This window comes from Acanthopagrus latus, chromosome 6, assembly GCF_904848185.1.
Source record: "Acanthopagrus latus isolate v.2019 chromosome 6, fAcaLat1.1, whole genome shotgun sequence".
Classification (NCBI taxonomy): Eukaryota; Metazoa; Chordata; class Actinopteri; order Spariformes; family Sparidae; genus Acanthopagrus; species Acanthopagrus latus.
Window position 1 is genome coordinate 11,805,336 of NC_051044.1, and position 27,607 is coordinate 11,832,942.

Sequence of the window (27,607 nt, forward strand, 5' to 3'; positions counted from 1 at the left end):
GTTTCACCTTTTTTTTCCTTTTATTGCAAATTTCGGGATTACAATGAAGGATAAAATAAACGGTATGGTAAAATACATGTATTTGATGCCATCAATGATAACAGCCATGCATATTATTCTACGATTAACAATTTGTGACTACAATGAGAAAATAACAGTGGATATGTTGGCATTTTACAGTACAGGCCATTACAGTACAATCATATATATATTACAGTGATTATATAAAAATAGTAAATCAGGGTAGAACAAGTCGTGGTAGTTCCACCACAAATCCTTATATTGATAGAAAAGGTCAGCTTAGAAAGTATAGCCGGGTCCTACTTTATCTAAATACACATACACACAAGCCATGGGTTATAAAAAAGTAACAAAGAGTATGAATTATCTCCCAAACAACGCAATCTCTCATACTCACACTGCACTGGGCACTTTCAAACTTTTCCTGAGCTCCTAAACTCTCCACAAATTGGGGCAAATAATCTCTGCTAGCCGGATTGCAGCCCTTAACGTAGGAGTTACAATTATTGCAAAATGGTGGGAACGGATGACGATGACATGCACTCTCTGAACCAAGTTCCTTTCTTTCCAGCATACAAATCATCAAATGCTCCTAACTACTATTCCTGCAATCCTATTTGGTGGGATTTAAGTTAGGCATTTTTTAAAAATGACAAACATTCATCAAAACCACTGAATCAGTTGCACTTAGAGCTGTCTGTTCTTCCTTTTCCTTTAAACATGCTGTGTCTTTTTATTTGCCGCATTGCTGTTGCAGCCCCTTCTCTCTGTGCCTTTTCTTGTCTTGACTTTCATCACTTTCCTCCTTCTTGCCATCTTAAGCTCTCTGTCTTTTCCAAAAATCATCTTCCTTATAAAATATCTTTGGTTTTCATTCTTTCCTGTCTAAGAGGCATTTCATGACCACCATATTACACCTTTTCCCACCACTGCTTATTCCAATTCTGTTGGACCTTTCATTTTTTATTCCCATCTCTATTTTTTTCCCCTTATTTCCTGGTGTTGACTAGTCTCTCTATCAGGGCTCTACGTGTCCTCTGTACCTCCTCTCCCAGCCTTTCAATCTCTGCTTTCAAACGCTCGTTCTGCTCCGTCAGCTCCTGTACCTTCCTCTCGTTCTCCTGCTCTCTCTCTTTGCGACTCTTTTTGGCAGACGAATAGGATGAGGATGTTCGTTGCGTGGAGGAGGCGAAAGAGGACAAGGCACTGTTGGACCTCTCGCTGGTGGTCCTCTTCCGTTTCCCCAGGCGGGAGGATGGGTAGACAGAGGGAGAAGAGACGGGTGAGGAGGGAGAGGAACAATTTTGAGATGGGGACTGGGAGGCTGAGGAGGAGCAGGATGGAGAATCGGGAACACAGGGCAGTTCCTCCTCGCTGGCTGAGGGAGACGCGGGATGGACGTTATTAGCCTGGTGGTGTTGATGGTGGTGATGGTAATAATAGCTGCTGCTGATCACCGCTCCGCTCGGATCCACCATTCCCACTCCTCCTTCACTCAGCAACTCGAAGAACTCTGGAGGTAGCAGATCACTGCCGCCTCCGGCCGAGTTATCTCCACTTCTGCCACTCTCAGCCTCGGCCCGCCGCTCTTCTGCAACCGCTGGACTCATGCAGGAGGAGGAAGAGGAGGATGATGATGAGGTGTGATGCAGAGGCTGGGTGTTGTGGCTCTCCTCTGTTGCCCTCTGAACACCTTCACCCCATGTCTGGCTTCCATCTGTCAGCCACGTCAGAGAACAACTCTCAAGAACATCCAGAAACTCCGGCTCTTTCTGTGAACAAAAACGGAAAAGTCAACACCTGTAAAACTATCAAAAAAAAAAAAAAAGAAGAATTCAAAAACAATATTAAACTGAAAGTACATTTCACATCACTTTATTATACTTAGTATACAAAACATGTAATAAATCTTAGGAAGAGTGAACATTTTACGAAAATACAACTGACGACAACACTTACACTCATCATAGGTGTGATAGCCATTTCATTCTTCAAGCTACTGACCTCGGTACATGTGGGGGCACGTGCCAGTTTTGCCCCTCCCGCGTCGGAGCCCAGAATATCCTGCAGGTCCTCATACCACGCCTCCAACTCTGCACCACACAACGGCCCCACGCCAGGGGGGTACGGCGGGGGCAGGTGTAGCCACTCGGCAGTCATCTCGCCAGTCAGTCACAACTCACAGATACTCGGCCAACCGGTTCACACTGGACCTGATGGAGGGGAAGGAGGGTTGGGATAAGAGTGCAGAGGGGCCGACGTCAGATGACTGACGCATCACAAAGACTCAGCCTTGTTAATCTCTACCATTCTGACCCTGGTTAAGTTATGGTGTGTAGCTATGTAGGATAAAGGCTGTGGGAATCATTGCTGTGAACACTTTGAGAGTCTTTATCTGTATAATTATTTACATCCTGATAAAGAAAACTGGAACAAAGACCAAAGTGCAGTATAATGTGTAATCCGCTTAAACATTAAATGGAATAACAGTGACACTTAGTGAGAAAATAACTGACCTGCACTATAATTGTTGATAAGAGACATTTGAAGACTAAAAATGTGTATAAAAATGTCCAATAACTAAATTCCAGTACAAAGTTTGGATTAAATTTAACATCGATTAAATCAGTCTTAACTTTACATGCAGCATTCAAAATGTAAAATATGAGAAGACCAATTTACCTTTAGAAAGTCTCTGTTAATCAAGTCTGCCAATTTGTTGGAGATAGCTTGTCCCAACAATTCTGAAAGAAAAAGTATTTGATAGGTTAGTGTGAAATCCTGTGTGGGGAAAAAAAAAAAAATCTTGAGGGCTGGAATCTGCTGAGATTTCAGAATCAAAATGATGATTTGCAAAAATACAGAGTGAGAGAACAAAGGGTCTTTAAAATTAATCATTAATGTCTGCTCTGAGAAATTAAAAATAATGACAAATATTACAATAATTGTTGAAATGATACACAAGGATGGAGAAAAATAAGATTCCAGTCACTTAATTCTTGTAAACAAAAGACAAAAATGTTCTCCACTGCGCCCCCTGCTTTCTACGGTCCTCAAAACACGTTGGGATCGATAAACAAGTGGTTAAAAACGACGAGTATATCATTACAGTGATCTCTCCAGGTCTGACAGTCAGGTCCACTATTTGTATTAATCACTTACAGTGTCCAAAACAGAAATCAGTGAATTAAAGTCATATTAATCACTATGATCACTGAAGAGAAAGCTTGTAGTTGTAACATTTAATATTAAATTAAAGGCTTCAGCTTCTCTCCTATGCAAAGAGAAAAAATAATTAACACATCCACAGATAAATGAGGCGTTGTCAGGGATGTGAATTATTACATAACAAAGTGATCATTTTTAAAAGAAGGAAAGAAAAAATCCTCTTTAACTTGATGTTAAACTCCCCGTGATAGCGCCACCATACCTGCATTCAAACTCAGGTTTGGTCAATAAACGTTTTATTTATTTTTTTTTGCGATACACTAAACAAAATTTACTAATCTAAATATTTTTTTTTTAGTGGGGCTACATGTCCAACATGAGCTAAGCCAATTACGTCATGGAAATGCAAGTCCAGCAGGAGGAATGGGCGAAACAAAAGGAAACGCACGGAGAGGAATGGAGTGGGTTGGGTGGTTAAAAAAAATAAATTAAACGACAAAACAACATTAACATCCATCCATTCATTCAGTGGTTAACGTTTACTTTAAACGGGTTTGTGAGGAGAGTGTGGGAAACAAATGCAGCTGTCAAAAATAAAAGCCGTCCAGTTTGGAGTCAACAGCCCCACCAGTTACTGTCAGACGTCACACGGAGTGGGCTGATGTCTCATTTGTTTAAAATGAAATGACACTTTAATTAAATAAAACAAGTGCTGGATGCTGAAGCGATAAAATATTAAGAAAATAATTCAACAGCATAAGGCACGCTCGAGCATCGAAAAGGACGCAAAACTTCCTGGTTTAAAGTCCGTGCGAGCTGTACAACTTGACAAGCGAAGCAAGACAACACATGAAAACAACTCGGATGCTGAAATATGATTGAATAGGACAACTGTTCTTCCGAAAAAAGAACTGGGATATCTGCCAAAAACATGAAATATTGTCTTCTTTCCAGCACACCAGACCACTTTAAGAGTGCGTTAAGTAACCGTTACTCCCCCAACAGACTGAAAAACAGCCACCAACTGACACACAAACTGCCAACAGTAAACTCCACTTACCCTTTTTCTTTTATTCGCTCGCCTTCTCGACTGTCTTGAACTCGAATGTGGATATTTTAGTAAAAATTGGTGATAGCTCATGTTAACCATTGTTCAGTCTTGACGCCTGAATGTGATTTTTCGGAAACTCCCGGCGGTGTTTATAAGGAGGGAGAGGCCAACCGAACTATGCATGGGAAGGTAGTTTCATCACAACCTAGCAGAGTATAGAGGACCGACGTTCCGACGGTCCAATCAGTGGGGCGGAGTTAAGATCTTTTCCTTGGCGACATCCAATAGGGTGGCGAGAATTCAGCGCCGAGGCGGGGCTAGGCGTCGTCTGGGCTGGTTGAGCTCGCTCTACCCCGTATAGTTTGTACGAGCAGCAATTGTGATGCAGTCATAAGACGGCCAGGACGAATTTGGGGCGTATGGGAGTCACATGAAAGGAATGATGCAATGCTTGGCAACCAATTTCTAGCTGGGGATAACACCAGCAGAATCAGAACATGTTTTATTAAACAGTGTTGGCTCTAACTAAAATCTAAAAATATACATATATGCATGGATATCTAATGTCGAAGAATTGTTTGTTTCCGGAACACAAAAGCTGAATCGATTTTCTCACGAATTGTTTTATCGTAGTAGTAAAAAATAATAATAATAATAATAATAAAACAAAATGTGCTCAAGTGGCGTTTACGTGCTGATGTTTGTATTCATTGCGTTGGCACCCGCTTATTTTCACCGGACTTTGTGATTACAGGTGCTTGTCTAAAGTTTGTCGGTGGCACTGAGATCACACACACACACCCTTCATTTCCCTCCATAGCTTAATCCACCACGAGGAGCGAAGGGGGGCAAAAAATAACAAGCGGTCCTTCCCCTTGAAACGACACTCTCCACTGGGTCAGGGTGATTCTGGAGGGCAGTTGTCTTTTATTTGTCAGGTATTTGTAATATGCCAGAAAGAGCGCACATGTTCAGAGTCATATTCTCATTCATTTCATACCGCGCGCTCTGCCGCAGCTCCGCGAGATATCAAAACACGCCCGGCCGGAGGAGCGTCTGTGGCGCTGGGTGTGATCCAACACACTGTCCGCCCTTTATTACTGTCCGGCTGTTATTGATGGAATTCAGCGGGATTCCTCATTAATGTCTGATTTAAGAAAAGAAAAGAAAACTTTTATTACCTGTCATTATCTATAATCCGTGTTATTGTTTTTATTGTATTAATTTTAACTGATTCATTTAGCTGTTTTTACAATATATCCTTATAATACAAGGTTGGATTCTACTAGAGTAATACCGGCTGACACATCACACCAAAACACTTATTTCATAGGGATGTTTTGATCATGTATAGCTGATGCAATAGGCTATAGACGCTATAGATATATATGGTGTTTATGACATATATAGAGAGAGGGATATTTAAAAATGTAGGTCCCATTGAGATGATTTCCCCGTACTTATGGGCTTACATTAGTTTATTATTAATAGTCTTTAATAGCTATGTTGTCTAAATGTTTTCATCATTTTGAAGGCGTTTGAATGTGACGCCACCTTATCGATAAAGCCAGTACATTCAGATCATCACTGATGGAATGTTACCATAGAAGAAGAAGAAGTCACACCTATAAACTCACTTTTTGAAAATAAACTTCCATTTAAGATCACACACACACAATGAAACTCCTTTTATCAGAGTCAAGTGAGCATTAAAAACACGGGTTCAACAAGGTCATTATCTCAGACATACACTCACACACACACACCATGAGCCATACAGCACGCGTTCCAGTGCTGCGCGGTGAGCTTTAATAAGGTAAACAGCGGCGACAAAAACAACAACAACCAAAGTGACAATGAAGTAAAAGCATGTTTCATCATGTTGCGGGCTCCCTCACCCCGCTCCTGACACTTTTCTGCCCTAATCCCAAACTCAGCACACACAAACTGTTTTACCATGCACGGCGCAACGTGCACGGCGCTCCACATGCACAGCCCCATAGCAACAGCGCCAAGCAGCGAATAGAAAGCTCAAATACTGTCTCTAGGACCCGGGTTAAAGCGCTGCAGGAAGCACCGTGAACACGTCACGACTTGAGTGGCTGTTGCTGAGTAGTTCAGCATACTTTCTCTACACCCCTCCCTTCCACTTCCTCCCTTCCCCCCCTCCATCCATCCCTCTCCTCTCCACCCCTGCCGTCTGTTTATTTTGTCAGTCCCGTCGTCTGTGTTGTATTCATTATAAAACACTGTTTACAACCTTAGATCTGGGTTGCTTGTCTTTTTTTTTATTATATGTATATATATATATATATATATATATATATATATATATATATATATATATATATATATATATATATATATATATATATATATATATATATTTCTTTTCTTTCTGGTCAGTGATTCAAAATAGTCTGGCCATGATGCTGACTGTTTTCTGATTCGTTGCTGATAAAAAAAAAAGTAAAACAAATACATGTTGTTATTGATAAGATCTATATTTATCCTCTGCACTGTTATTGTCTTGTCTTTTGTTATTTTTGTATGACACTGAGTGTAAACAAGCACTCAAAGTGATGATAGTCTGGTCATGTGGATCGGCTTTTACATAAGATTTATTCAATACTGATGCTTGTGTTTGGAGATATCGGTTGCTATGGCGTCGCAGTAATATTTTCACCTGCCCTAACTCAGTCTATATAAATATCTATTTGACTGTCTTGTCAAAGATAACTAGATATAATTCTTTCTTTATTGACATTTTAGCACACAGCTGTCACATCATGTATTTTTTAAACAAACACAAACTCAATTTATGCTCAAATAACTTTACCAGAGTGTAAAACATGACAAAAAGTAAAACCAGCCCACATTTAAAATGATTATTACTGAGAAAATTGGACTTTAATTCTAATAAAATGTTCGTGTGGACAGGAATTTATTTTTCCTCATCGGCTTGATCTTTTTTCGTGCTGCCACATCGCTTCAGAACGACACGCTGTTGTGTGAAACGTATCCAACATTCAACAATGGGGGGGGGGGGGGGGGAAAGAAAAAATGACAATGGTGTTGTTAATTTTTGGAATTATCATCCCCAGATTTTGTTTTCTTTTGTTTTACAGGCAGAAAGAGTCTGGGGAATTTCCAGCCACCACACTTGTCTTTTTTTCTGTCCTGTGCCCTTGGTCAAAGCTCCACACCCAGTTCCCCCTTGTCTCACACACACACACAAATACACACACACACACACACACACACACACACACACACACACACACACCAGCTGTCGGAATCCTTCCCTTCTCTGAACTGAGACCAACTGATACAGCTGTTAACATGTACTGGTGATAAATCCTTTTCTCTCCCTCTCTCTCTCTCACTCTTGGCATGTCCTTTCTCTTTGTTTGTTTGTTTTAACTCTTTCTCTGTCTCCCCGGACAACCGGCAGAAAGACCTCCTCACCTTTATCAGAAATTCTGGCCGTGCGATGAGAACTGGGAGAGAAGTATTTAAAAAAAAATCTCTTGTTTTGTGTGTGAAATTAATGGGATTGTTAAACTCAACGGAGGCAGTGACTCACGGGTGAAATCCTAACAGGATATTTAACTGTCGGTTATCACTAACAGTGCTTTTTTTCTTTCACCTTTAGGTCTCCGCTGATGCTACATTCATCTCTTTTGCCGATCCCCGTCTCAGCCGAGGAATCTCGCAGTTCTCTATTGTCTGATGACGCCCATTGATCGACTCATTTGCATTTTATTTCCTCAGAAGGCCCCCCCCCAATCTATCATCTCGTTTTACAGAATTCACGCGCAGCAGAACAATATCTTAATCACCATGAAGTTAAAAATCATCGGAGCCATCCACTCAATAACCTCTCTCACCCCGTCCAGATTTAACAGCTAAATGTCACATCCACTTGTTGAGATTTCTGTGTTTGGAGCTTTAGGACGACCTTACAGTCAATCTTGTTACTGAGTAAGTCAGTTAAAACCCTGTTTACCTCTGAGCCTCACCTCTCTGTACTCCGTCTCCACCTTCCACCTCTTTTTTTTTCCCCCCATTCGCTACAAGCCTCACTCTGCCCCACAACAGTATCCATCCTATTTTACTCCGCTTATCTCCACCCGCTCCGTCTGCCCTTCTCTCCGCCTCACTACAGGCTCCTCACCTGTCCAGACCCATTGAGGAAAATTTGACAAAGTGATGCGGAGGCCCCCTCGTGTGATTAGCTTTGTCTTCTCCGCAGCACATTTTTTTTGCTTTCTTTCTCTGCTTCTACTTTTATCTGCCTCCCATTTTATTTCCTTTATTTCATTTCATTTGTCACAAAAAATGGGGAAATCCTTTTGTTAGCTCTGTATTAAAGGTAAAACACAGACATTTCCACAAGCTTTTAATCAGCTCAAATAGTTAAACTCAGTGCCTTTAGTTATTTTCTTGAGTTTGTCTACTTTATCTAAAATATCTCGGTATTAGTACAACACAGACAGCAGCGATTTCTTCATTTCTTGGCGCTGACATATGTGTCAAAGATGAGACGTAAAAAGGCAAAGGCATATAAACAAGCATGAGCAAGAGACTGTGAGGCATTAAACTTTAAAAAGCCTGTCTGAACAGGTGGGTATACTGGCAGCAAGACATACACACACACACACACACACACACACACACACACACACACACACACACACACACACTCCGGGCTCTCGCTCCATCCTTTTTTTTCTTCCTCTCCTCTTAGTTTCCCCTCATATCAGGACCAGAAACTGAGATTTTGGAGCGATTGGTGCTCCCTACGGCCTCCTCTGCGTTCAGCTGCTCTGTGCCGCCTGAGGACTTCAATATTTACTTTGGCCAGTGGAGTGAAGGTTGGTGTGGGCTCCATATAAAAATAAGTAGCTGCGATTTCACTGTGGAGTTAAGAAATGATGGAGCTAAAGTGTCATTCCTCTTACTAAAAGGTTTGTCTGAATACATACCCCTCTGCTTCTGAGGGGCTTCTGTCCTCCCGTCCTCGATCATACTCAGGGCCACACAGTGAGCTTCAGTCTGACACAAAATGTCGTTAATAACAATCCTTTTTGGGTTGACATCTTTGTAATCTTCAGTTTGTAATTGAGCATAAATGCGTCTTAACAGAGGGGCCTTCGTGGGCTGACCCAAACCAGCACACCGAAAATAGAGGGACAAATGTGGTATAACATGATATACTGTACATGGTATGTCTCTGTGCTCATCTGGGGCATTCCCTTCTAAGTTGGAGCTCTGGATCTAATTCCCTGCAAGTCACACTTGATATGTCCTGTCCAAGCAGGCCAGTGGTGAAGTCCACCCACGTTTAGGAGAAACACAAAGCTGCTCAGCACTCTGTGTAATCTGTACTCTTATAAAAGCAGATATAGGCAGCAAGAGGCAGCTATGAAACTCTGCTATAGTAAAGGAGAAATCTGCAGCGATTACATATTATGTGTAATTCGGAGCAGATTTCAACAGAAGCACACATGTCCAAAAAAAAAGAAAGGCTCTTATCCAGCTGAAGAGGGAAAGCACTATCATGAAACTGACCTCTGGACTACAGCGGGCTGTCTCTGGATGACTCATCAGAACCACCTGATCCTTAACCTACTCTGCGTTAACCTGTCTGGCTTTGTCACTAATACCATCACCTGACACCTAACGAGAGCCAGCTTTTCGTTTTAATGCCTGTTATAAACCGACTAATGCCAGATGGATTTGAGGCTGACCTCACACAGAAATTCATTGGGTGCCTTGTGTTAATTTGCTCAGTGAATGATGGAAGCATTGGACTAGTTTTACTCTGCTGTATGTCTTCATTTGCAGTTTTGTATAACTCCAGTTGTGTTTGCACTGAGAAAAGAGCATTTGCTGTTTAACATGTAAGGACAATGGCCTTATTGAGCATCAGTAACCAATAATGTAGAGAAATGAGGAGAGAGAAATGGGGAATGATGGGCAATAAAGGTCCAGACATAAACCAGGGAGGGGTCCTTGTTAGAGCTGTTGACCACCAGGCAACCTCAAGTATTCAAATAATTCTTGAATGTAATTCTTTACATAGCAGGCGGTGTCTGAACATAGCTCTTCCAACCATTTCAAATCCAGTTGCTCAAGAATGTCAAGATACTCTTTCAAGGAAATGCGAAGTTTGAAATGTGAAGTGAGAAATTTCTTGTAAAGGTTTTTGCCCCCTCGACTTGGCTGTGATTGTATATAATTAAGTGCTTCATTACAACTTTGAAGTACTTGTACTTTACTTTTTTACTTTTCTATTTTCTGCGACTTTATGTACTTCCACTCAACTACATGTCGGAGGCAAATATTGTACTTTTTACATGATTACATTCATTTGATATCTTTATTCAATTAGCAGGTATGTGTGCTGCATCAGAGCAGTAGCATGTCTTTAAATGTATTCTGTCAGCAATCAGATAAAAAAAAAAAAAAAAAATTAAAAAACTCACTCTGATAATCTGAAAAATACCGGATATCTGATCAGATGATTAGCCAGGCTGATAATTTCTCAACCCACAGTATACAATATGTACAGTGCATATGTATAATCAACCCTTTTCTGTACATTGATACTTACAACACTGCATCACGGTGTGAGCGACAGAGTCCCCTTAAACTTGATTATTTGATAAGTATGGAAAAGTATAAGAGTTGGATTTAAGAACTATTAGATCACTGAATGCACGTGTCCTGGTAAATCCATTGCCTTCATGCAATTTGTTGCTTGTTTCTTTTATGTGAAATATTAAGTTGTTTGTTTAAAGCTTGTTGTTTGTTCTACTATGTGCAACTTTCTATGATGCTGATTTCAAATCTCAAAGAAAAACAGTCCTGGTAAAAAAAAACCAAAAAAACCAAAAATGTATATATTAGAAATATCTGAAAGTATGGCAGAAGAACTCCTCATTGGCAGTCTGAAAGCTGAATGCCAGGTTGACTTTTTTTATTATTATTAGAGGCTGTGCTGCCACCTAGTGTTCATAAATGGGCACGACAGTTCCTTACAACACTTGGAACATAAAGGAGTATTTAAAAAAAAAAAAAAAAAGATTTGAAATACCTGTATACCCGTTTCCCTGATTAGGATGAAGATTTTAATATGTACCATGTAACTATGTAAAATATGATTTTACATGACAAAGTTTTGTGGTTATGTTTATACACACCAAGAGTTGATGACTCATCACCTTCCATGTAATCTTTCATCATCCCTACGTTCATCTGACTGACTCAAACTGTCCAGGTATCTGCCCAGACATGTCCGCATAATCAACAAACAGGAATATGGTAAGGTTAATGAAACAGTATCTTGATTTGAGTAATCATTATAAAAAGGGATCATCTTATGAAACAACAAAAGAGCCGAGCTCATCGCACTTTGTTTATTGATCAGTTTCCATGACCACAGATGAACAATACAGTTGACTTGTAGGCAATGACAAAGCAGATTAAAAGTTTGTCTGTGGTGTCCGGTCTCAGTCATAATAATATAGTTACAAGCGACTGAGCGTGAAGAAACAATAAGGTACACAGGCATATTTACAAGCTTTCCTTCTGTGACTTGGCCCTGACACTCACACACAGGTGCTCCTGCTACAACACCAGAAGACAATAGATCTTGATTTTGATTTTTATACAGTCGACAACATTTTTAAATGTGTCATCCAACAACCCGACATAGCTGTGCTCCATTTAATTTGACCAGAATATACAGTACAAATCTAGTATAAGTGTGAGGTTCCAAAAGGATTGGAGGAATTTCTTAGATTTCATACTAATAATTATAAAAACAATCCAGTCTAAAACTCAATAAGCTTAACAGGGGACTGCGATCAGTGGCATGTAGAGTTGACAAATGTGTTTTAGGTTGATATCAATTTGATGAAAGAGAAAGGAAGATGAAAGGAAGGTGGACAAGAACATTTGGTCTCCTTTTTTTTTTGTTGTTGTTGTTGTTGTAATTCCATCATTTCCAACTTTCTAAACATTCCACTTAGTGAAAAAAAGGCAGAGGCAAAGTAGAGAGCAAGAGAGGGATGGCCAGTCAGGACAGAGTGCTCTCTGTGCTCTCTAGCCAACTCTTTTGTGTCCATGTTCTACACTCTCCTGGACCGGTTCAAACTCTGCCACCATTTAGTTGGAGAGCTTCTTAATCCTCTGATCTAGCGCTGCAAAGTTCTCTTCTACAGCCACCAGGTTTTCTTTCATTGTCTGTTGGACCTGGGGGGAAGAGGGAGAGAAAAAAAGCTCAATTAGGTTACAAGAGAGACATACTGATGAGGCAGAGGAGGAAGAGGTGGCAGGAAAGAAGCGGTGGTGGAGAGAATGAGTTGAGGGGAGGCAGGAAAATATGCAGATATATCATAGATGCAGAGAGGGAAAGAGTGGATACTGAGTCAATGATAGTTTTTTTTTAAAGGCAGGATTTGGGTAGCCAGCAAACTGGTTTAGAAAAGTTGGTTTGGACAAAACAAGTTATATGAGCTCTGGGAATTAATATTAAGTCCTACTGGTCACTCAGAGCTGATACAAACAGTTGAGACAATCAACTGAAAATGAATTGCCAAAAACTGTAATAGTTAATTGATTTAAAAACAGCATTTTAGGATTCCATGCACTAAATGATTATTAAAAAATAATTTTTAGCTTGACCAAGCTTGTGACAACAATGGTGTTACCCAGTACCCAGGCTTTGTGAAGCGCTGTGTAAATTTGTTTATTTAAAACAGTGACTGTGTGCAAATAAGTAGTCCAACACTTACAGCACAATGCTCATTTTCATCTGTCTTCCCTGGGCGGGTATGCTAATGCAAACAAAACAGTTCTTGTGCTGCAGCTTTACATTAAAAGCATTTAACTGGTGAAACAAAAGCTGACATTTATCTTTAAGTCAGTCAACTCTCCTTACTATCATCACATTGTACGTGAAATGTGACACCTGCTACTCCGTGCTGTAACTCTGTGGCTTGAGCTGTGTGTAGCAGATGAGTCTGTGACTGTAGCATCCTGCGTCTGACTCAGGACATGTAATCGGTGTATGACTGAACACCAGGTAACACCAACTACTGTAGCAAGCCTAAACCCTAATATATTATATTCATGTAAATCTGTCATGGATGTGAGGTCAAATTCACAGGGAGTTAAAACATACAAAGAAATACTGGAAATACTGGAACTATTGAGCAATGTTGATCCAGGAGGTGACAGAAAAACTGTGCTTGCAACAAAAGAAATGACATTTTTTGTGAAACCATTTGAACATCAGATCCAATGATCTTCTGAAGCCTCACAACACCACTGCAGAACACAGTGCAAATCTATGAACAAATACGACCAGAACTTTTATGATTTCATAGTTGAAGTTTCAACAAACACCATAAAAAACAACTTTTCTTGTCTGCTTTTCACATGTAGCTAGAAGCCTTGACCTGTGAAAGCACAGGTTGAGTGCTGACTGAGCCCAAGGGAAGCTTTAGACAGCCTCAGTCCTTCTGATGGGCAGCTGCACTTTGTTAGATTATTACTTCTGGCCTCACAGAACACTTCAAATTGTGTTAGAGGACACTTTTACCAAGCATTTATTCCCCACACAATGATGTCTAAGCGGTTGGGTTTGTTAAGTTTCTTTTCTTTTTTTTCCTCTAAGCAAGCCCAACGTTTTCAGTCTTGCTGTGAATGAACGTCTGGAGAGAAAAAGCTACAGCGTGTGTTCACTGGGTTTCTTTAAAATAACGCCTTTCAGTGTCTGACAACAGAAGGCTTTATTTCCTGTCATGTGATTACTCATTCATTCACCACCCATGCATATCCACTGGCCTCATCTCAATGGTCCTACAACTGCAGTAGATCACACACAAGGGTGGACAGTGACACACTCCAGTATTGTTAAAAAGATGTATCGTGAACTTCCTACCTGTGTTAGCAGGGTGTTATTGTCCTTCAGAGAGTTGTTAATCATCTGCTGAGTAGTGTCCAGGTGGGTCAGCAGCTGGCCAAACTGCATGGCTACGAGTTGATGGGGTTGGATGAAGTGAAACCCAGAGGCAAGAGCGTAGAGAGAATAGTATTAGTTCTCAAATTTACAGTTTAAAAAAACTTGCTCAAAAAATGTAATGTTGCGTTTGCTCTCAGCCAAAGTCAGGGGAGAAGAGATAAATAATCTGAAACGGATGAATGACTGCTCGACAGATTAAACTTTTTTCTTTCCACTTGTTTGCCTTCATCTGTACAGAAAAATCAGGAGAGAAAAAAATAAAGTGAACGCAGCTAAATCCGATCGAACACTTTAGCTGCAGACTGTGACAGATCGGTGCGAACACAGTCTGGATGATAAATGACCTCTTTCAGCTCTCTGGAATGAATTATCAATACAATCTATTAATGCCAAGGTTCTGCTTTCATGTGCTAAATAATAAAAAGATGATAATGTGCATCTCTTTCTCCCTGAGGGGGTGTTTAACAGTATTGCCAGATTTAGTCTAATTCCATTACCATTCTCAGGCTCCCTTTCAGTGATTTTTTGCCCTTTGTTATAATAGAATGCCATGGTTTTGGCTAATTCCATTATCCGTTTGAATCCAATTTTCGCTTAGTTTTCATCTTTTGTCTCACACGCGTTCCCATTGCAAATGCAAATCTTTCAGGCCAAGTATTACTTCCCAGCACAGACGCTGCCTGACACATGGACCAGGGGTTCACACCCTGTTATGTTCTGTAGCTACATCCTACATATTTTGAATCTTTAATGCTACTCCCCACCCCCCACTAACCTACATACATCCTCTCCTTGAACTCTCATGGGTGTCATTTCAAGGTTCTTCTCCCACATAAAAGAACATAAATTATCCAAGTTTTCATTGTTATCATCGATACTGGGGTGAAATTTGCCCCTAGAGCAACACTGTTACAATATTTGAACCAATTACTCAACACCAGAACAATCATGTATTGTTATGGGGTAAAGTTATATGATAGTAAACTCCTTTCACTCAACAGCTCACTTTGTCCTATTGTCATTTTGTGGTTCAGAGATTTATGCGAGGAAACATAACAAGTCTCAGGCTGCTGCACTGTAGAACAGTTTCCATTCCTGTGTCTTACCTTGCTCGTGCAACTCCTTGACAGCGACAAGCCTCTGCACCACCTGAGGTATAGAAGTGGACATGGCATCCCACTTCTGCACCACGTCATAGAGCTGCGACACCTGACAGGTGAGCACATACAAGTGCATAAAATACCAACATAAAGCCTTCCAGATTTAAATAAATAAATAAATAAATAAATAAATCATGTTTATTCTATCCAAGGTCATAGTTTTTCCTGTCTTGCCTGATGCAATAGTTATTATTGTACTGTACATATTACTAATGCATACTGATAAACAACTTCAGACAACCTTGTCTATGATTAATACTGTTACTGTGACAATCTGGCTGTGTAGTCTACACCTGAACAATGTGGGGTCTTTGTTGGTTTTGTGTACATACCTGCATTTATTGTTACCATACACTGTAATAATAACAATTATTGTGATATACCATGTAACATCAACCAGTGATATCTTCTGAGGTTATCTTATTGTGAATATCTCATGCTGTTGCAACCCTTATCGACTGCTACAAATAATGCTTGCATTGCTTGATACTTGCCCTTTTGATTTTCAGCTGCATTTTATTGCTAAAAATGATATGCTGCTGTTCTGACTATTAGAGTCTATTTTGGACAGTTTACTATTGACTAGGTAATAGTTTGTTTTGTGTTATTTGTTTGACTATAGTTGTGTTACTTTATTTTTCTCTGTCTCTGTATGCCGTTTGGCAATATGTGAATTATAACACTAATGTGTTTCTATGAAGTGAATATAATCCTTCTTTACATTTTACAAGTGCTCTGATAACATAATTTTTTGTTCTTGCAAAATCCAAAAAACAAAGTAAACAATGTACAATAACCTTATGTATCCAAAATAAACCACATTGTCTAACTTTTTCATTCACCCAAATGATATCATTAACATGTCCTGCCCCCTTCTGGCCTTTTAAGGGTACAGCACTTTAGAACAATTGATAAAGCACACAAGTACTTCGCATGTAGATCACGCAGACTTCCCAGACAAATCTAACATGAAAAAATGTACAAAGTTGTATTTATTACCGACTCAAAATTCCCAAGCCATTTGATAGAGACAGAACTAAATTAAAATTTAGTTCAGCTGTCAGAGCTGGTCAACTATTAGTTAGCATCTTCTTAATTGACCCAGACTGAAATATCAAGGTTATCTCCTGTGATGCTACATGATTACTGTACATATTATACAACTTCTGTTAGGATCATTGCAAATCTTCCATCTTTATGTCTTTTGTTACTGAGGATTCACAGGTGGACTTCTAAGATGTCATTTTGAATGGGAGCATCTGAGATGATTACTTGATTAGTGTGCACTGATGAATGTACAGGGGTTACAAACCTTGTTTTGTGTATCAGCGTCTTCAATTGCCGCCTTGTGTTTAGCAATCTCATTCATCTTCCCAAGGACACTCTGAATGGGAGGGGTAAAAGGTTAATTATTTATCTTTGTGCGAGAGGTAATCAGAGGACATTCAGATACACAACAGAAATAAAGACAAGAATGGATTAGGTTAATATCAATACTGCGGTACACTGACAGTTTCTTGCAGTGGGTTCAACACAAGTTAACCAAATATATGGAAAACTGGCATATTTAAAAGTTGAGAATATACATTTTCAAAAGTCTTCATCAGAACTTCACAACAAAACAACTGACCTATTCCTTTCACTGAGTTTCAATAACCATCCAGTGCTAGGGGATGTTTCAAAAAGACAGAGCATGCTATAGTAAATACCATTATATTGTCAGAGGAAGGGCTGACATCTTGTGGGGGGAAAAGCAGTCTTTTGTTTTTTATGTTGTTACTTTTTAGTCAAGTTTATTTAATAAGGGACAATCACAAAAGGCTTCCGAAAATACGACAGAGCCAGAGAAAAGAGAAAAAAATGAAGATAGGAAATAAAAATATGTTTATATACAAAAGACACAAAGTGAGAAGTTTAGTAATCTTTTTGATTTGCCCAGATATTTGTAACGAACACATAGAGATAATACATTAAGCTCGTCATTGAACTTCCCATAACACAGCAAACGCACATTTTGGCATTCTTTTTAAAAACTATGAAGCAGTTGTAATCAAATTACAACTGATTATCTTATTTATATCAAAAGCCTCCATTTCCCCCCAACGCAGTTCTGTGTTCTGAACATGGATTAGTTACCTGCAGTCTGGCCTCCACTTGGTCCAGAGTAGCAGAGTCCAGTGCGCTGACCCTCGCCTGCAGGAGCTCTATGGTGTCCTGAAACAAAGCAAAAACACACACACACACACAAGTTATATGTAAGTTTGCAGACAAAACTTTGTGTCCTTGCTCTTACCACTGGCACAGTAGCAATAAACAAACTTGGAGGAACTGATGTCATCTTTGAAGTATGACCCAGTTCTCTGGCTGCACATCAGATACACAGTGTTATGAATACAGACACAAACTCCATACAGTGTGTTCCCAGAAGAAAGTAGCTGACTTCTTACCATCAAACTGACTCCTTGTACGCCAGCACTAAGAGGTCCCTGCAACATCAACACAAAGAGGGAGAGGTACATTTTAACAAGATGCAATGAAGCCTCCCCCGTACTTTACATAAATCAAGTGGAAGATTTTATTTCAATTTCACTTTGTGGATGGTTACACAGCAACAGGAGCATGAACATTCTGCTGGTGTGAGAGTGAAAGAGATAAACAGAATTAGTGTGAATGAAAGAGAAAGGCTTTGGAGAGGATATATATATATATATATATATATATATATATATATATATATATATATATATATATATATATATATATATATATATATATATATATATATATATATATATATATATATATATATACATATACGTGTGTATGAAAGCATGCCTCTGTGCATGTGTGTGTGTGTGTGTGTGTGTGTGTGTGTGTGTGTGTGTGTGTGTGTGTACCTGATTGTCTGATCCTGAGCCAACAGCGATCTCCAGCTCAGCAAGACGCTTCTCCAATTCCGCCATCTACAGGGACAGAACAAGGCAACACATGGCTGGCAGTGACAACAGCATCCCACGAGACACACATAAAACGCCCACGCACACACCTTCCTGCCTTTTGTCCTGTTTATTGCCATCAAACATTCTGACATTTATCTCATGAGAATGAAAACAAAAACACGTCTAGCTGATCATACCGCTAAAACATGCGTTCACATCCGAGACATTCTTCCACTTTACCTTGGCAGACTCATTGAATTTTTCCTGCTCTGGTCTGCTGTGCAGCTCGTAGAGTACGACTCCATCTGGGCCCTTAGCTGAAGCCGTCGGCTTGCCGTCTCCTGCAGAGCTGCCACGGCTGCCCTTGGCCGCTTCCAGCTGGGTGAGCAGACGCCTGCGGGAAAGGAAGGAAAGGGAGACACAAAAGGATTATATGCTCAATATTGTTATCTGCCCTCATGTGCTGCTGTGCCCTCTTTCTCTCTTGGTACCAATTTTTTAAGGCTTTGTTGTAAACTGTAAAGTTCAAGGTGAGCTTGGATCTTTTTACAGTTTTCATTACTTTTTATTCCCATTCTCTCACTTGTGCCACCATCTCTTTCCCTCTCTATCTTCGTCATCTTTGGGTCTGACATATTGCAACATTATGTTTTCATCCTGCGCCTTCTCTCACCTCCATTTTTTCCCCCTTCCTCAATCATCTGTCCATCCGTTTCCCCTAGATAGATCACTCAGATCAGCAGGATTTATGTGAGCAACTGATAGCAGCTGTACTGCCGTGCCCTTATTACTCGCTCCCTCTTTATGTCTGGATTTTAGTCAGAGGCTCAGAAAAATGAATTCCCCTTTCCTTTGCCTCTAACCATCTCTGCGGACTACCTCACTTTCTACAATAAGGCATCCACTTTTTCCATCACTCTGTCAGGGTCTGATAGTTTTAGGCTTCCGGTTTCAGTTTCCAGATGCTTGTCGTCTTCTCAGCTCACCTGGCCAGCGCTCCATCTGGATCAGCCAGGTTGATGTGTGCCTGTGGTCCCAGCAGTGAGTCGAGATGAGCAGAAACCAGCTGCTGTTTGAGCTGGGCTGCCTGCTGGGCAAGAACCACCGGGGTCAGGCGCTCCTCTGCATTGCTCTCCTTTGTGGCAGTCTGCAAACAGAGGAAACATCGGGATCAGTGAGTAAGTGAGTTCTATGCAGCAGTAAACAGCAATGCAGTGGTGGATGAAATCGAGCTCTAGAAGTCTGGTTTCTAAGAACATGCATCCCATGACAAATCATAGGAAATTAAAGAAAATGTTTTGAATCCATAAACATGCACACTTGCACTAGACATGTAAATTGTATTTGTTCTACCATTGTGTTTCAGATGGAAGAGAATTAAGGGGTGTAATTAAACCTGGGACTGAATTAGACGTTGCAGCTAACCACAGGGATCTACCTAAGGGTAACATAATTAAATAACAAAATAAAACTAATTTGAAAATGATCTGGTAAGTTTATGCAGAAAGCTTTAGGAGGCTTGAACTGCTGTCCCTGCTATACTTTCTTAAACTGGAGCATTTTTTTGTTGTTCATTTTTCCTGATTCTTTGCAACAGAGGTAGCAAGGGGAGAATTATTTGGAGTAACAATGGGGCTAGGTAATTAACAGAATGTATGATTTTGGCTTTGAGAGGTCATGACAGCAAGACGAGTGAGAAAAAATGATCTCTGATGCTCCTGTTCTGTGCTGTATTACATATCAAGCGCGTCTTTTTCCTTTACAGTAGTGCATTTTCATTCCTTTCCTAAAAGCCCAGAGTCATTCTTAGCCAGGCTGTGACATGTTTAGTTCAGCTCACTACAATCAAGTGAGCAGTCTTTCGTGAGAACCACATCAGGACAGCCATCATTTTTGATGCACATCTCTCCTCGCTGTTACAGTAATAGCTTGGAGCATCCAAAGAGGATGAGAGAGTGCATTTCAATAATCTTTTGTCACATGTTGTACACATCATATATTTAAAAAGGTCTTGATGTTTATATTATAAATACAAGATGCATCTATAAATCCAAAGTCAAAAAGTGAGTGTTATATCAACCAAAACTGATTTATCGGGGTAGATACCAATACTGATTATTAGTAATCAAAGACACAGATAAATGATGTATGTTTGGAGCCAAAAACAAAATTTCAGTGTCACAATTTAAAAAAAAACGGAAATTTATTTAACTAACTGCAATTTATGCAAGTACAGTATATTTACTCAAGTACAAGTGAGGAACTGAGTATTGGCTATTAAGTATTTATATTCTCCTACTTTATGTTTACACTTTCCACCAATTATTTAGTGTTAACAGGCAATTACTTATGAATTGAAACCAGTCAGATAGTGCTGTCAGTGGGACACTGAGTGAGATCACAATGCACCAGAGCCAAAGCTGTGTATTTTAAAATTAATCTATTATATTGGCAATCTGACACATAAAAGGCAGCTACTGATAAATCAGAAAAATGCTGAATATACACCCTGATAATCACCCCATCCCTAATCCTGATCTCAGTACTGACCAAAATAATGGTGATTATGATTTGTCTTCCTTAAGCCAGCAGACATGCCCCAGAGCCAAAACAGTCAAAATTTTGAGACATAAGTTGAAATAAAATGCCAGAATCTTCCTTAACATGAACAATAGCAAAGCATGGCAATGACATGATATTACATAGTAATCAGGCACAAGTTAATTTGGACACACAGTTAGATTTCTGGTGTTCTCCTTGGTCTATCTGAGTGGATAACATTATGTTCTCACTGAAGCATGCAGCATTTGACTTTCTCATTCACTGCTTTCACCCTGATGATCAGACACACATTAACACGAGAAAGTCAATTGCTCCGCAGAGGTCTTTCATAAGCACCATTTAGAGGTTGTAGCAGAGTAGCAACTTGTTCCTTACACTCAAGCTGAATATTCTGCGATTATGACCTGCAGGAGCTGAAACCCATGGATACTGTCACAAAAACTGCCAATACACATGCTGAATTAGAATTCGGGGCTGGACTCTTAGAACAGCAGGCCCTGTTCTTTTTCTAAGCAAGGTAGTGGCATCCAAGATTTAATTAGTTTCTGGACTTCAGGGTCTTCCTAAGTCTTGAAAAGCAATTACCTACACTGGTTTTAATCAAAACTCATTTTCAGGGTGAACTGAAGCTAAGCTTTGCATTGGATAGTCAGGTCTGTAGTGCAACAACAAGAATTGGACATAAATATAACACCACCAAAGATGTCCTAGCAACAAGCTTGCACTCTGCTGAATGAATACACAATGATGTGCTCAAGGAACTGAGTGAAGGAGAGTCTGGCTCTGTGAAAGGTGACTGAATTTGTGTGCAGACAGGAAGATAAAGGCTGGATAATCACAGAGTACCATTCCTTGCCAAGTCCTCTGAGCAAAGGGAGAAGTATGCTTGGTTGTGTGTGTGTGTGTGTGTGTGTGTGTGTGTGTGTGTGTGTGTGTGTGTGTGTGTGTGTGTGTTGCTATCAGTTCACCTGGATGGCATCCACCTCCTGAGTGAGTTCCTGGATCTCGTTCACAAGGCGCTGGTACTTCTGCTGGGGCGTCTCCTTCACTCCGCAGCCCTCTCCGAGCTGAACAAAGATAAGAGAGGAATTGTATGAATAGAACACAAGACCAAAATGAGTAAAATCCAGAGAAAATGGCCTCCAGTCCAACAATCACACAAAAACATCCCTTAACCCTATCAGAAAACAGTAAGTGAAATAAAAATGTAAACATGGCAGTTACCCTCAACTTGGAACATCTTGTAAGAGAATGATGAATTCTGCTGAACAGAATGTACTCACGATTTCAAATTCTCCTGACTCATAGCCCACTCTTCTGCTTTTACTGATTCTGTCTGAGAAGTCTGAAAAAAAGAGATAAATGGGCTGTAAGAAGGCAAATAATCAACAGGAAGGATCTGTTGAATTACACCTGTAAAAGAGCAACACTGTTGTAAATATTACATTGATGTTGTTTTATATACTGAGTATTGCATGTAATTTGCAGTACAAGACTGAAGTATCACCCAGTTGACAGTTCATTAGGTACACCTAGCCTAAACTAATGCAACTAATACATTTTTTTAACTGCTTTTTGAAGTGCATTATACTGACAGGCGTTTCTTTTATTTTCTCCAGCCCATTCGTTTTAAATGAAGCTAGGCTAAATAATAGAAACACTTTCCTATGTAATGCAAAAAAGATGGTATACAGTCATATATATAATTTGTTGTGATTCTCAGTCCACATCATTACTAACTATAACTATAGCTTCTATATTACCTTCATGAAATAGTTAAAAGGGTCTATGTAATGATTTGTAGCAATTTACATGTATCAATAACTTTTTTTGGGCACATAAAAATGTGACTGTAACGTGACATGAAAAATAAGGCCTTGCCCGTCTCTCTGAGTTGTGCGAGCAAGCCTGCGGAAGTTGTTTAATGCTGCTGGACTGTGGATTTCTTTGTGAAAGACTTGGGTCGGTTTTTCTGTGGGAGTCCAAAGGATGGGATTTTATGCACCTTCTGAAGTGACTCTCTCTGCTCCAATAACAGAGATCAACAGTAACCTAATATAAGAAATTGAATCCACCGACATAAACTAATGTTTTTTGCAGCACAAAACAGTAATACTACAGAGCCCCTTTAAGTAAAAAGTTATGGTAAAAAACATCATCATCTACTACCAACTTACCAAGTCCTTTAGTGGTGACATGCTTGTCTTTGAACTTGTCATAGGCTGCGTTAGGGTTGACCACAATCCTCTCCACACTGTCACTGCAGAGCTCCTCCTGTCATTAAAACACCATGAAATAAAATCAGATTAACATAAAATCATAAAGTATGTAAAGCATGTAAGGCTAAACAGAAAGCCAACACTTAAAAATGAGCCTTGGCTCACTGAGCCAGTCAGCTGAAGGTCTCAAAGCCCAAGGTAGACTTGAAATATGTTGACAGGTTGGTAAGATCCGAGAGGAAATTCTACACTTGATCTTTGCCCCAAATATGATTTAAAATGATTAAGAGTTATGTGGTAAATCAGAATGTAATATTGCTTACCAAGGTCAGACACCTTCAGAAATTAAAAGCCATTGTAGTCATTAATCATGAAAATTCACAAGAGCTTCGGAGCCATTATTTTTGGCCAGATTATTTCTATATAATTTAGAGTACCAGCAGGCAAGAGACAAATGCACAAAATTAAATATATCCCAGCCATAGTTTTACCTTGGCCTGATTCTAGACTCATAAGACCATCTTTCAAAAATATGTTGTCCATGTGTTATGAGTCTACTATGATAAAAATGAATGCTCCATGAATCTAAAAAGGCAGAACCAAAGCTCAAAGACACTAACGCCTTCTTCTCTAAATGACGTTTTTTTGATTAGTGATTCTGGGGAGCACAAAAAATGTGAATCATTTAATCAAAACTTCCTAGTGATTGATTATGATGGGCTAGAAGCTATGGGTAGGATTAAAAACACCACTGACACATACAGACAGATGGCATGAGTCTGGGGCTCACACAGAGACTCAGATTAAAACACAGACTGGGAAAAACACACAGAACACAAGATAGTGACACAAATGCAGGGAGGAGGAGTGAGAAGGAGGAGGGAGAGGAGGAGGAGTGAGGAGGATGGTTAGTCAGGCTCTTACCAGCTCCTTGGGTTTCCAAAGAGAGTTAGAGAAAGTAACGGAAGAGCAGAGGGAGAGAAAAAAGTAGGGGAGAGAGGGAGAGAGAGAGAGAGAGAGAGAGAGAGAGAGAGAGAGAGAGAGAGAGACAACACATATTAATGTGGTTATCACATGCCATGCACACGGCAGGAACAGTTCGCCGGGGGGAAGATAAGAAAGAAAGCAGTGCTCTGAGAGTTGCTGCTAAAACCCTGGAGACACACTGTTCACACTGCCTCTCGTGTCTCCAGTTCTTTCTCTCTTTCCCAATTCAGGGTGGTAAGATGGTCCATTAACAACAAGAAGTTACTTTCTCCTTTGATACCTTACTGTTATTTATAATGCAGTGCGACTATATGCTTCCATGGAGAGCATTATAGGTCTCACAGCATTAATGCTATGGATGCAGGGGATTGATGGTTTAAAGACAATCCATGAGGGGGTATATATGAAGGGTATATGGCAGTTTAATAAGTTAAGAAACCTAAAAGTCAGGAAAACCCTAAAATGCATTATGTTACAGAAATCTATCATACAAGTTAGAATTTTAACATGCAGTTCATCTAAAATTAATATGCTGGACTAAACCAAAGCAGTTAATTAAGTTCACCAGCGTCAAGGTCTTATACACTGTGTGATTTGCTGTGCCAGATACACTAATGATATCAGTGGTCATCACCTCAAGATGGCCGCAAATCACCCTGCGAGTCACATCCACTGATAGCTGTTTCAGAGAATAGGTGACCTACTAATATCCATGTCAAAGACTTCACAGTGTCAAAATTGTCCCTGTGACTTCAGCTACAACTGAAATCTAAAAACTAAAGTAAATGTGATGGGATACACTGATCCATGTTTGTTTTTTGTTTGCAAAGAAACACAAGGCCAGGGATAGCTGTGATGCTAGAAAAAACAACAGCATTTTTTTTTTAATGGCAGCAGATGTCATCTAAATCTGGATCAATCATGTCTGGACAATTTCTGATCCATGTCAGTTAGGGCGCAGATACCAATCTGATGCCCCCCAAAATGTACTGACATAGCAGACACTGTGTCCAACACAACATTGTAAGTGGATTGTGTGTAAGTGCATTTGGAGGCAAAACAAAAACAACCTTTTATAAATCTGGCAAAGAAGACAATGTTGTGGAACATTTAAGTGCCAGCACCATGACCACTATTTTTTTTTTTAAATTATTTTATTTGGCTCAATTTTCAAAACAACAGTGTTGCAGATGGATTGCGGGAGGTGATGGCATGTTTCTGCTTGCCTTTATCTGCCCTATTTACATCATTAATGCTATGATTTAGCAGTGATTCATAGAAAAGCCTATCATGTCCCAAAACAGACAAAATACAGCCAGCAAAAATGTTTTATTATTCTAAATGCATCTAGCAAAGAGTGACAATGCAATGAACCTGCAGGATGTTATCACACAGTGTATAGGAGCCTAAAAAGTCCAGTTAGCCAGAATAGTGATGTTAGGCAAGAAGCAACGGTTAGAACATGACAGGTTAAAAAGGGAAATATCTTAAACAAATAAACACTTTCCCCTCACACACACAACACACAAACCTTCACTGCTTAGTCAAAGCATGACCCAGTCAAAGAGCAAATCAAAATACTGCTGAAGAACTATCAATCATTTTTCCCTTAAAACAGTTTAAATGAGAAACACAAATAGGAGGAAAAGAATCAATTCCTTGCACTTCAAAACAATCAAAAATTGATGAATTTCAGAGCACAAAAACGGTCACTCCATCAATCTGTTTTTCATTTCATCAGCCCAATCGATAGAGATAGGAAAAGTGGATATGGAGATTTTAAAAAACGTGCATAAAAAGCATGGCATTAAGCTGACTGAGAGTAAAATGGAGCCAGTCTTACTTGTACAAACTATGGTCCCAGGAGGGGTTGGGAAGAGTCAAAACAAGGGCAAGGGTTTGGGAGGAACGAATGTGGAAACATGGAAGGGAAAACGCCAATTAGAATTCACTCAGCTGGTCATGTTTAAAAGCAGTGTCAGACCACCATCCCTCAATTGTTTACAAAATGCTTACCGATACCACATTTTTAAAAAATACTACACTCTTGCAATACAACCACCATCTCTGAACGACTGCTTAACATTGCCCTTAGGTAACAGTGAGATAAGAGTCACAAGACCCACATCACAACAGAGTTGAAAACATACACAGCACATCTTGTTCCTTGACATTTTAATTAGAAAAAAAAAAGGCGCTTGGGTGACACTTGAGAGACAGTTTTTCATTTACTTAACTATATCTTTTCTACAGGAATATATCGGCAGATATATTAGTATGCATTATTTATAGAAGATGAGGTAGGCACTAACCTAAAAGGGCATCTTGGCCTTTTGAATGATATACACACAAAATATATATTATCTATGGAGACATATGCTTTTAAGGCAATAGGTGGTTATAATCAAATCTTGCAACTTCAGGTGGATAACAAGTAATAATTTGCCTTGCAGTGTTAGTAAGGACAGCATGAACACAGTGACCGATTAATGTTAACTTCACAAATACCAGCACATTAAGTGACATCACATTGCTTAAGTGCACTGATATAGTACTGCTGAGTTGCAATCAGTACCTTGCCAACTGATAAATAATATTAAGCCAAGTAACTGTGTGGTTAGCCGTCTAATTGTGGCTGGGATAACGCATACGGATTACACTAAAAAATCACTACCGTTATCTCAAGTATACACACTTGTTAGATAGCCACGTTAGCTACATATGCAGCGACCAAGCTAGCAGTCTGCAAACGAACAAATCAAGTGGCTTCAAAACGTCCACTTACCGACTCAAACTGAGCCTGGTCATCTTCTGGAAGGTCGCCGGTCTCGTACACGTCCGGCTCGTTAAAGGCCTGTTGAAACAATAAGGAAAACAATATGGCACAGGATCAGATATCCAGTTTATTGTTATTAGCCTGGCCAACGCCCCGGCCCATTTAACAAAACGTATTTGCTAACACTTGCTCTCTGGTTATTTGTATCACGGAACACAACATTAGCTGAAAAACGCATCCAAAAAAATACAATTAAAAACGCTAACTCTGTAGTAACTGCAAACAATGCGCAGACAACACAGTAAACAGCAGAGACGTTAGCTGACCTAGCTGTCAAAGCCTGTAGCTAGCATTGCCATATAGCAATGGAGCTACTCTGTCTGCTAGCGTTAGCCACTTACAATTCCTGGCAAGTTTGCGTATTTAGGATCAGCCATTGTCTGCAGGAAGCAAAGAGTAGACCAACAAATCGCGATAGAATAAAATAACAGTTCTTAAAACGTGCAAATGATCGATGAACCGAGTCAAACTGTAACAAAAGCTAACGATAGATGAGCCAGCAGTCTCTCAGCCGGCGGACGTTTCACAGGCTGATGTGGTCACTGGCTTGATTTGACAGCGTGTACGTTAGGTTTGTCGAGAGCGAGGACGGGCGGGCGGTGATGTGCTCGCTATATCAATGGGAAAA

The 27,607-nt window shown here is 39.9% G+C and overlaps 2 protein-coding genes across 5 annotated transcripts; both read right to left on the bottom strand.

Moving 5' to 3' along the window:
• Position 1: 1 nt before the first annotated feature.
• On the bottom strand, positions 2–4,430 carry ddit3 (DNA-damage-inducible transcript 3). The gene is made up of 4 exons (XM_037099721.1): positions 4,250–4,430; positions 2,704–2,765; positions 2,026–2,234; positions 2–1,793 (listed from the first exon to the last, which is right to left on the bottom strand). Exons 3-4 carry the CDS (start codon positions 2,179–2,181, stop codon positions 1,011–1,013), a joined length of 939 nt encoding a protein of 312 aa, XP_036955616.1. The 5' UTR covers positions 2,182–2,234; positions 2,704–2,765; positions 4,250–4,430; the 3' UTR covers positions 2–1,010.
• A 7,218-nt stretch (positions 4,431–11,648) lies between these two features.
• On the bottom strand, positions 11,649–27,569 carry dctn2 (dynactin 2 (p50)). Of its 4 annotated transcripts, XM_037100713.1 has the most exons (16): positions 27,321–27,569; positions 26,929–26,997; positions 25,987–25,995; positions 24,081–24,086; positions 23,115–23,211; positions 22,221–22,282; positions 21,906–22,004; positions 19,362–19,522; positions 18,616–18,769; positions 18,334–18,399; positions 17,884–17,922; positions 17,573–17,650; positions 16,749–16,820; positions 15,383–15,485; positions 14,196–14,287; positions 11,649–12,502 (listed from the first exon to the last, which is right to left on the bottom strand). In XM_037100713.1, exons 1-16 carry the CDS (start codon positions 27,354–27,356, stop codon positions 12,416–12,418), a joined length of 1,230 nt encoding a protein of 409 aa, XP_036956608.1. In that variant the 5' UTR covers positions 27,357–27,569; the 3' UTR covers positions 11,649–12,415. The 4 variants fall into 4 exon arrangements, with proteins under 4 accessions (XP_036956608.1, XP_036956609.1, XP_036956610.1 ...); XM_037100714.1 differs by lacking the exon at positions 24,081–24,086; XM_037100715.1 differs by lacking the exon at positions 25,987–25,995 and having other exon boundaries at positions 27,321–27,568.
• Positions 27,570–27,607: the final 38 nt, after the last annotated feature.

Bases quoted from the DNA above. Each gene is read 5' to 3' on its own strand.
- ddit3 (XM_037099721.1), bottom strand. From the start codon at position 2,181: ATGACTGCCGAGTGGCTACACCTGCCCCCGCCGTACCCCCCTGGCGTG. The intron at 1,794-2,025 runs GTCAGTAGCTTG...TTTTGTTCACAG, and splicing joins GTGCCCCCACATGTACCGAG to AAAGAGCCGGAGTTTCTGGA.
- dctn2 (XM_037100713.1), bottom strand. From the start codon at position 27,356: ATGGCTGATCCTAAATACGCAAACTTGCCAGGAATT. The intron at 18,400-18,615 runs GTAAAGTGGAAG...CTGTCCCTGTAG, and splicing joins AATTCAATGAGTCTGCCAAG to ATGGCGGAATTGGAGAAGCG. The intron at 14,288-15,382 runs GTAAGACACAGG...ATCAACTCGTAG, and splicing joins CAAGGAGTTGCACGAGCAAG to CCATGCAGTTTGGCCAGCTG.